Below are 10,669 nucleotides of genomic sequence, written 5' to 3'. Positions count from 1 at the left end.
TCACAATGAAACTAATGATAACAAGGGAAATATATGGTTATTATGGAGTAGGTCAATTTCCACTCCTCAAGTGGTTTCTATTACAAGTCAAATGATTACAATGGTTGTGGGTGAAGTACTAGTATCTGGTGTACATGCTCATGTTAATGTGGTCCAAAGAAGATATTTATGGGATGAAATGTTGGCAATTAGTGAGTTTAAGAAACCTTGGGTTGTGTTAGGTGATTTTAATGCTATCTTGTCTATGGAAGAGAAGGTGGTTGGCAGATCTCCTTCAAGAAGATCTATGATTGATTTCAATGATTGTTTAAATGCATGTGAATTAATGCAAGCTCCCAAAATTGGTCTGGAATTTTCTTGGTCCAATTGTCAGCAGGGTAGCAAAAGAATTTTATGTAACCTTGATAGAGTTGTCTTCAACATGAAATGGCTGCAAATTCATAGTGATTGGGGATACAAGGTGGGTCTCAGAATTGCTTCTGATCATGCTCCTTTATTAGGTGGATGTGCAAGTGTTCCAAGACCAAAAAATGTTCCTTTAAGGTTTCAAAAAATGTGGCTGGAGCATCCTAATTTCATGAAAATAGTTCAAGATTGTTGGGGATAAAAAGTACATGGTGATGCTGCTTTCATTTGTATGACAAAACTTAAAAAGTTAAAACAGATCCCCAGAGAGTGGAACTGGCAGGTGTTTGGTGATGTTAAATTCAAAATTCAAGAGGTAGAAAAAAGGGTTAAAGAAAAGATGATAAGTTCAGATTCTAATCCTCACAATGAACTGGCAGTGCATGATCTGGTTATTGCTCAAAATGAACTTAATTTAAGAGAAGTGCAGTACAAAAATCCAGAATAAAGTGGGTAATGGAAGGATCTTCAAATTCTAATTTCTTTCATTCAAATATTAAGATTAGGAAAACAACAAATGCCATTTGTGAACTGGAGGAAGAAAATGGGAATTTGGTATCTGATCAAGCAAGAATCAGTGACATGTTAGTGAATTTTTTTGAACAAAGATTTAAATCTCAAGATGTGGTTGTTAATGACTCTATTCTTGATGTCATACCTAAAATTATTATTGAATCAGATCAATTTATGCTTGAAGTGATCCCTGAAGCAGAGGAGATTAAAGCTGCAGTTTTTGGAATGGATGGAGATAGTGAACCAGGGCCTGATAGTTTCTCAGGTATGTTTTACAAGGCATGCTGGGGGATTATTCAGCATGATTTCATCAAGGAAATTCAATACTGCTGGAGCAGAAAGTACATTCCTAAAGGTTTAAATTCTAACTTCTTAACTCTTCTGCCCAAAATTAAAAGAGAAAAAAAACCCAATCAATTCAGGCCAATTGGTCTCAGTAATTTCAGTTTCAAGGTGTTTAATAAAATCATTTCTATAAGGATGGCCAATCTTATGCATAAATTAGTATCTCCACAACAAGTTGCTTATATCAAGGGGAGAAGTATTCATGAGCAAATTATCTTAGCTTCTGAATTAGTCAATGAGATGAAGAAAAAAAGAAGAGGAAGAAATTTGAGCTTGAAACTTGATATTTCTCAAGCATATGACTCTGTAAGCTGGGATTTTTTGTTTAAAGTTCTTCTCAAGTATGGTTTTTCCAAGGATTGGTCAGTGGTTAGAAGTTCTCTTATCATCTGCCAAAATATCTGTCATGGTCAATGGTGGGCTAAATAGTTTCTTCTCAATGCAAAGGGGACTCAAACAAAGGGATCTTTTATCTCCAATTTTGTTTGTTTTAATGGAGGAAGTACTAAGCAAAAATCTGACAAGGTTGGTGGAAACAAACAAGATTCAACCAATGGTAACAAGAAATGGTATTGCTCCTACCCATTTTCTTTTTGCTGATGACATTTTCCTTTTTAGTAATGGTTCAAAGAAAAGTATTCTCAATCTTTTACAATTACTTGATGATTACCAACTTTGTTCTGGTCAAAGCATTAATAAAGTAAAAAGCAAGTGTTTTATTGATGGTTGTTCTAATGTCAGAAAAGCTCAGATTGCAAACATTTTACAAATGGAGTTAACTTCATTCCCAGATAAATATTTGGGAGTCATTATCCATCCAGGGAGAGTTAAAACTGCTACATTATGGCCAATGGTTGAAAAGATGCAAGAATATTTGGCAGTCTGGAAAGGGATGATTTTGACTAAACATGTTCTTAGTAGCATTCCCATATACAATATGGATGTATATAAATGACCATCTTCAATCATTAAAGAATGTGAAAAAATTATGAGGAACTTTCTATGGTCAGGAGATGCAGAAGTAAAGAAATCTAAAACTATTTCTTGGAGAAGAGTTTGTACACCTTTTGCTGAAGGAGGATTGGGGATTAGAAGATTTTTCAGATATTAATAAAGCATTATTAATGAAAATGATGTGGAGACTCATTAGTTCTAAAGAAGATTGGTCATTATTTTTTGCAGCCAAGTTTAAAGACAAAAATGGAAAATGGACTGAGAAATGGAAGCTTTCTTCTGTGTGGCCTGGATTAAAATGGGCTTGGAAATCTCTTAAATGTGATGCTAGATGGCTTATAGGAAATGGAGAGTATACTTCTGTTTGGTTTGATCTCTGGAATGGTGAATTCCCTATAATTGACAGAACTGGTTTTACTGAATATGTTAAATCCAATTTGTAGATGAAGGTTAAAGACTTAATACAGGATAATGAATGGGTTATTCCCATTAAGTTACAAAATGTAGTGCACTATCCTTTGCCACCTATATCTGGTACTCAAGATGATTTGGTTTGGTGTGGTGACATGAAAGGAAGGTTCTCTACTTCAGCAGCGGTTAACAAAGTAAGACATAAGGAATCAATTCTTCATTGGCCTTCTTATATATGGAAACCTTTCATTCACCCTGGTATTTCAAGTAACATCTAGAAACTGCTGCAAGGAATTTTTGTTGATGATCAGTTGAAAGTTCAACAAGGGTATTCAATGGTATCTATTGATAAACACATTTTTGCGTACGATTTGTCTCGATTCTATATATTGTTAGGGCTCATTTTTATACTTATTATGGTGTTTTATTTATTTGTAGGTATTTTTGGCTAATAAACATTTTTGGAAAAAATTGGCTCGAAAAGTTGTCGGAAAGCACCCGGAGGAAATTTGCTATTCGGACTCTCACTTTGGATAAGGGGTAACCTAATTACTAAGGGGAATCCCATTTCCAGGCAGTTTCTAATCGCACCCCTACTCTGGATAAGGGGCAACCATCTTCAACATTCAAAAATCGGGATTTTGGCGGGAAAAAAGTGTAGTTAAAGAACAGTTTTGGCAATCGTGATTTGGAGGAGTTTGAGGTCGATTAAACCTCTGATTTTCATAGGATAGACTCCTTATGGGTCTAGGGATCTGATATGGGTGTTTAAATCGATTAGACTGGGCTCAATCGACGGATTTTTCTCACAACAGAAAATATGGAAAGTCACGTGTGTGACCTGTTTTAGGGAATTTTAGAGAGATTAAAACGATGTAAACCTTCCAAAAGATTTGTATCTATCTAAGGAAGAGTTTAGAATAAAAAGGAAAGCTCAGAAACGCGTAGAAATCCTAAAACAAGAAATTGCCGCAACTTGGCCGTGAAGAGAACGAAAGAGATTTTGGAAGATTTGGGAGAGATTTAATCGGTATTTTTGATATAAATAGATGTCTTGGGTCATGTAGAAGAGGTGTCGAGAGTTTGGAAACCTAAGGAGAGCCAGAGAAGAAGAAATCAGAGCTTTACCAAACTCTGTTTCTGCTGCTGCTGAGGAAGAAGAACGCGAAGAACATTGACGCTCGATAAACAGTCGCAGAACAGTGTCGTTGTTTAACAGCTGAAGAACATTAAGCTGTTCAGGGCAGTCTTATTTTAGGGTCTTAAAATCAGCGACAAAGCAACAGTTTTTATGTAACAGTTCCATTATAAAAGTTGTTTTGCAACACCAGTACACTGTTGCAAACAGTCTGTGTTATTAATTTTCACTCTTTTAATCATCTTTTGAGCAACCAACACACATTTTGAGATCATGATTAATATGAGGAGCTAAACCCCATTGCAGAGGCGATAGAGGAAGCTATTTTTCCAACAAAAAGTGGTATATTCTATTTTATCTTTTTATTTGCAATAATTATATGATTATTTTCCTTGAACTATTATTGAATATGATTTTTATTTGAGTGATTGTGATCTATTTTGATGGAGTATGCTTAGGTTTAAGACTTTTGATGCTTCATGCTTGGTATTTACAATTATTACTTTTGAAAATCTACTTGTTGCAATATTTTAGAATCAAATTAAACAAGAAAATTGCATAAATATAAGTATTGGTTTAATCACTTTGAACTTGGAAAATAATGGAATCTTAGCCTCAGTGTTTCTTTTAGTATTGATATCATTTTTGATTGAGTTTGCTATAATTTTTAGTGAGTTTTCTATTTTAATATTAGAATTTAAGTCTAATTAATATCCTTCACAAGTCTGAGAATCGAACCACTTTTACCACTATCTACAAATCACATCAATTTTTGGCGCCGCCGACGCAGACTTGTTTTTAGGGTTTTAGATTTTTTTTTATTTTTTTTGTCCTTTTTTATGTTTTTGGGTATTTATCTTGTGTCTACAGGTTCTGGATCATAAAGAAAATTGAGCCAAGGAGTTTGGTGATTTTATAAAGACTTGGAGCTAAAGATTAAATCAAAAAGAACAGAAAAGAAGACAATTTTATTTTAGACAATTTTAGTTTAGGGTTTGTTTATTTTATTTAAAAAAAAAACTGTATTAGGGTTTATTATTTTTGTAATTTTTTTTTATTTTTTTGGACCTTTGGACTTTTTGACTTTGGGACATTATTTTTTTTTATTACCCTACGGAAGGGTACTTTAAATATAAATTGTTTGCAGAGAAGGAGGACAATTACGATATTGTCTCTGCACCTTGGGTTCGTACACTAGACATCAGAGTCAGTGGCCCGAGTCGACTACAACCGATTCATCCCCCGTCTGGAACGGGAGGTAAGATTCTAAACACTCGCGAACCCCCTGTCAGCGAGTTACTGGAATCCTTCGTATGCATATATGTTGAGGACTGAATACGGACATTTATTTTTCTAGTAAAGGGCAAGGCCTGGCCATACAAGATAAGGGTTAGGATTTCATCACCGTTCTCTTCTTGCCCACTTTAGGAACACGTAACCTACGCGAACCTAAGCCTAAAACTTTTACTAGAACGAGACCGATAGGGTAACGAGCTTAACAGGAAAGTCATTCGAAAAATATTGGTTACTCTTTTAAGCATACTTCGAAGTTCTTGACGGTTTCTGTAAGTTGAATGCGTGATGCGCCGCCTTGTAATACCAGTGAGGCCTTGGGTATCAAAGCTCCACCGAGCTTCCCTCGCCTCTATTCAACTTACGTTAACTCGGATTGATTCCAGAGGGGTTTGCTTAAATTGTAACGAATTCCCGTTTGAAGGATTAGAAGCTGGTCTAGAAACAATCTAAGTGGAGCCATCATGCTTTTTGTTTGCTAGAAATCAATAGGTTTGATTTGGTTGAGTCGGCCTTGATCTGTGTTTGCTTACCCTTCCAATTTAGAAAATTATATTGTATGCCTGAACGTAAAAGAGACGCACTAGGTAGATTTGTTAAAGAGAAACCTAGTAGTTCGAAGCGTCTCGATTACCTTAATCTAGAAAGTCCGGCTTTTGAAGAGTCTGTTTTTGAACGTTCTTTGACTGAGGAGAGAATCCATGTTGCTCCGATAGCACCAGAAATGGCAACTTTGAAAGCTTTGTTGAATCCAACTAGGACTACCCGTCCTTCGTGTATTAAGTTAGCTGAAACGGAGGCACCCTATGAACTGAAACCTGGGACCTTACAGATGCTCCCAATCTTTTTAGGGAAAGAAAATGAAAACCCTTATTACCATGTTAGGGATTTTGAGGAAATTTGTAGTACTCTAAGAATTAGAGGCTTAGATGATGATGCTTTGAAACTTAGGTTACTCCCATTTTCCCTGAAAGATAAGGCCAAGTCGTGGATGTATAGTTTGGACTCCGAGTCACTTGAGACATATGAACAAATTACATCTGCCTTTTTCAATAAATTCTTCCCTAGGCACAAAACATCGTCTATTAGGACACAAATATGCACATTTTCACAACAAGAGGGAGAATCTTTATATAGGTATTTGGAAAGGTTCAATGATTTATTATCCCAATGTCCTCATCATGGTTTAGAAAAGGTTAGGCTAGTTCAGATCCTTTATGAGGGTTTAGATTATTCCACAACGACCATGGTCGAGTCTCTATGCACTGGTGGATTTGAAAACCAAACTGTTGATGCGACGATGGAATTTTTTAATGAAATCGCCGAAAAAACCCGGCAATGGGAAAATAGTAGGGCACCCCAGAAAACAATTCTTTTAAGTAGAGGAAACGTTAATAGGGTAGAAGGAGGCTATGAATCAGATGCCAAAATTGCTGCTATAGCAAAAAGGTTAGAAGCCTTAGAAGTGGGCCAGACTAGTGGTAGAGTGGAGCCTTTTTGGGAAGGATAGAATATTGAAGAGCATGCCAATGCTCTTTATAATAACACTAGATTTGATAACCGTCAAAAGATTGACCCATATTCAGAAACCTATAATCCTGGTTGGAGAAACCATCTGAACCTTTCGTGGTCTAAGGGCCAAAGTCAAGGTCAGTTTAGTAATTCTAATGCTCCCCCAGGTTTTGGCTATACTAAGAATCCTTGAGTACATGCTCAGTTTCAGAATCAGTCAGATAAGAAAATCCTAAGTTTAGAGGAATCTCTCGCCTTGTTAACTCAGCAAACTGCAAAATTCCAGTTATCCGTAGAACAGAGTCTACAAGCTAGTAACAGGATAGGACAAGAAAATAGTCAGGCTATTTCCGAGTTAAAAACCCAGGTTGGTCTGAGTGATTCTTTGAGAGAAAAAGGTAAGTTTCCTAGTCAAACACAACCCAACCCTAGAGGAGTTCATGAATTAGGTGCAAAACCATCGAATCAATTGAATGTTGTTAGAACCCTTAGAAGTGGTAGAGTTGTAGACAATAAGGTAACCATGCCCGATAGTGAACATACTGTAGTTCACCCCTCAGGATCTCACCTCTCAGGACCAGTAGCTGAAGAGACTGATAAAGTTTCTGATGATGTGAATTCGGTTCCTGAAAGGTCTGATTTTAGGTCTAGAGCCCCATTTCCTCAGCTATTAGTACCAACAAAGAAGGAATCGAATGTTAATGACATAGTGGAGGTTTTTAAGCAAGTTACCATAAACCTTCCCTTATTAGATGCAATTAGGCAAATTCCTGCTTATGCCAAGTTCCTTAAGGATATGTGTACGCGAAAGCGAAAAATTAGCGTCCATAAGAAAGCCTTTTTAGCTAGTCACGTAAGTTCAATCATTCAGAACACCACAACTCCAAAGTACAAAGACCCAGGTTCTCCTACCATTGCTTGCACAATAGGTAACTTCCGGGTATAAAAATCTTTACTTGATTTAGGAGCCAGTGTGAACTTACTGCCATTCCATGTATACTTACAGCTAGGACTTGGTGAAATGAAACCTACTCAGATGACACTGCAATTAGCTGATAGGTCTGTTAAAATCCCTCGAGGTGTTATCGAGGATGTTCTTATTGAGGTCGACAATTTTATTTATCCAGTGGATTTCGTGGTCCTAGATACCCAACCTGTCCCTGACCCAGAGAACCAGATACCTGTGATTTTAGGTCGCCCATTTTTAGCTACGTCTAATGCGATCATTAACTGTCGAAATGGTGTGATGAGTTTATCTTTTGGCAATATGACTATGGAGATGAACATTTTTAATGTCAGTAAGCAACCTCATGAGCTAGATGACACATGTGTTGAGGAAGTGAACATGATATAAGCCTTAGTTCAGGAGTCATTACCAAACATCTTGTCTGAAGACCCATTAGAAAGTTGTCTATCCCATTTTGGTTTAGATTTTGACGACGATAGCACTATTGAACAGGTGAAGTCCCTATTAGATTCTACCTGATAGACGCATTTATGTGTCTAATATAGCTCATTTGTATATATTGTTAGTGCTCGATATCGTACTTATTTGGTTATTTTATTTATTTGTAGGTGTTTTTGGAAAAATAAGGCTTTTGCGGCGAAATTGGCTAAAAAATGGTTTTTGCGCCCGTGGGAGAAAATTACTATACGGAATCTCGCTTTGGATAAGGGGTAACCTAATTACTAAGGGGTGACCCATTTCCAGGCATCTGCTAAAGGGAGACCGGAACTGGATAAGGGGAGGTCATCTTCATAATTCAAATACAAGTTTTGGTGGGAAAGGACTATGCAGCGTCTGGCAGATTTGGAGATCGAATTTCGGACGTGATTTTAGGAGATTCAACTGCTGTATTTGGTACGTATGGAATCTACATGACTAAACAGGCCTGGTACAATCAATTGGACCCAACCAATTGAGCTGGAATGGACGGGAGAAGTAATCAAAGTCCTAACACGACACGGTGTTCTGTTTTGAGTTTCAAAGATTGGTGAGAGATTTTTGGGGGATTTTCTACGCTGTACAACCGTGTATTTAGTCTAGTTCAAGTCAGAGAAGATTTAGGGAGCAATAGAATAGCTAACAGTCGCATACAAAGATCGACAGATGGAATTATTGTTCAAACTGCACGTGAAGAATAAGAGATTTATTCTCGAATTTGATCGAGTTTCTAGGGAATCTGAAGGCTATATATAGTTGGGTTTTTGTCATAGAAGGGTTAGAAAAGTTTGGAGAGAAATAGGAGAGAGTTCAGAGCCGAAACGAGGAAGATACCATTGATTGTTGCTGCTGTTCAAGGAGGAAGACGAAGAACGAAGAACAGACGCTCCTGGAGCGTCGTTCTTCAATAGTACCTACAGCAGCATAACTGTGTCGTTATTTTGCTGCAGTTCAGAAGTATCATTTACAGGCAGTCTTTTTTCGAACATTGTAACAGTCACGCTGTAACATTTATACAGCGTTGCAAAAAATTCTGTTAAACACCATATCATCAATAAAAACATCTATTTAGCCATGAATTTATCTTGTGAGTGTGTTTTTGGGATGAGGAGCTAAACCCAAACCCAGGGGTGACAGAGGAAGCCATTCTCACAATAATTATGTGGTAATCTCTATTTTATTAATTTATGCAATATTTTTATATGATTGATTGCATTGATAAAAATGATTTAAATGGTTTTTATTAATCAAATGTGTTTTCCCTTGATAATGCATGCTTAGTTTTAAACTCTTGATGCATTATACTTGTGATTAACATTTGATATTTTGGAAAATCTGCTTTTGGCAATATTTAGAATCAACCCAATTATTTAAATTGCATAGTAAAAAAATATTAGATCACATAAGTATTGTTGAATGGTGGAATCTTAACCCCTATTTCTCAATAAAATTTTACGTCAGTTTGCTATTTTCCTAAATTTTATTTAAATCTAGAAATTTTGTTACCTTCACAAGTCTGAAAAGAACCTTTTTACCACTACAACTACAACCAATTTGAAAAAACCATCAAATTTTTGGCGCCGCCGACGCGGACCTGTGTTTAGTTAGCATTTTTTTTTAGATTTATTTTTTTTATTTATTTGTTCTTCTTTACGTTTCTGGTTTTTTGTCTTTTTCTTTCAGATTCTTGAATTTGGAGCGAAAGAAATTTTTTCCAAAGTTTTTGGTGGACATTTAAAGACTTGGAGTAAAAGGAAAAGCAAAAGGAGCAAAAGAAGAAGAATTTTATTTATTTTTTGATAAAAAGAGAGAAAAAAAAGAGAGACATTTTTTTTTGTAATTTTTTTTAGACTTTCTTTTCTTTTGTATTTTTTTTATGGACTTTGGACATTAATTTTGGACATTTTTATTTTTTTTACCCTACGGAAGGGTACCCTTAAATATAAACTGTTGCAGGGAAGGACGGATTACGATATCGTCTCGGCCCCTCGGGTTCGCACACGACATAGGAGTCGTGGCCCGAGTCGACTTCAACGGTTCATCCCCGTCTGGTACGGGAGGTAAGTCCAATCGAAACACTCGCGAATCTCCTGCAAGCGGGTTACTGTATTCCTTAAGGTGATAATTGTTTGAGGACGAACCGGACTGTTTTTATATTCCTAGTAAAGGGCAAGGCCTGGCCTAAACAAGATAAGGGTTCGGATTTCATCACCGCTCCCTTCTTGCCCGCCTTAGGAAAACGAAACCTAAAGCGAACCTAAGCCTAAAATTTGGACTAGAAAGAGACCTATAGGGTATCGAGCTTAACAGGACAATCATTCGAAAAATATTGGTTACTCTTTTAAGCACACCTCGAAGTTCTTGACGGTTTCTGCGAGTTGAATGCGTGACTGCGCCGCATTGGATCGGTGAGGTTTTGGGTATCAAAGCTCCACTGAGCTTCCCTCGCCTCGATTCAACTTACTTTAACTCGGATTGATTCCAGAGGGGTTTGCTTAAATTGTAACGAATTCCCTTTCGAAGGATTAGAAGCTGGTCTAGAAACAATCTAAGTGGAGCCATCATGCTTGTTGTTTGCTAGAAATCTTTAGGTTTGCTGTGGTAAAGTCGAGTCAGCCTGCTGTGTGATTGCTAGAACCTTCCTGTTAGGATTT

General features: G+C 36.8%; 1 protein-coding gene and 1 pseudogene across 1 annotated transcript; one reads left to right on the top strand and one right to left on the bottom strand.

The window, feature by feature from the left end:
- Positions 1-861: 861 nt before the first annotated feature.
- Positions 862-2,660, top strand: LOC113272733. Its single transcript, XM_026522531.1, has 3 exons — positions 862-1,197; positions 1,595-2,206; positions 2,340-2,660. The coding sequence occupies exons 1-3, from the start codon at positions 862-864 to the stop codon at positions 2,658-2,660; spliced, it is 1,269 nt and encodes a 422-aa protein (XP_026378316.1).
- A 3,487-nt stretch (positions 2,661-6,147) lies between these two features.
- On the bottom strand, positions 6,148-6,247 carry LOC113276692 (annotated as a pseudogene).
- Between the last annotated feature and the right edge of the window lie 4,422 nt (positions 6,248-10,669).

Source organism: Papaver somniferum, chromosome 4 (assembly GCF_003573695.1).
Source record: "Papaver somniferum cultivar HN1 chromosome 4, ASM357369v1, whole genome shotgun sequence".
Classification (NCBI taxonomy): domain Eukaryota; kingdom Viridiplantae; phylum Streptophyta; class Magnoliopsida; order Ranunculales; family Papaveraceae; genus Papaver; species Papaver somniferum.
This window is presented reverse-complemented; position numbering and strand designations above follow the sequence as displayed.

Bases quoted from the DNA above. Each gene is read 5' to 3' on its own strand.
- LOC113272733 (XM_026522531.1), top strand. From the start codon at position 862: ATGGAAGGATCTTCAAATTCTAATTTCTTTCATTCAAATATTAAGATT. The intron at 1,198-1,594 runs GCATGCTGGGGG...TTTTGTTTAAAG, and splicing joins TCTCAGGTATGTTTTACAAG to TTCTTCTCAAGTATGGTTTT. The intron at 2,207-2,339 runs GTATATAAATGA...CTTTTGCTGAAG, and splicing joins TTCCCATATACAATATGGAT to GAGGATTGGGGATTAGAAGA.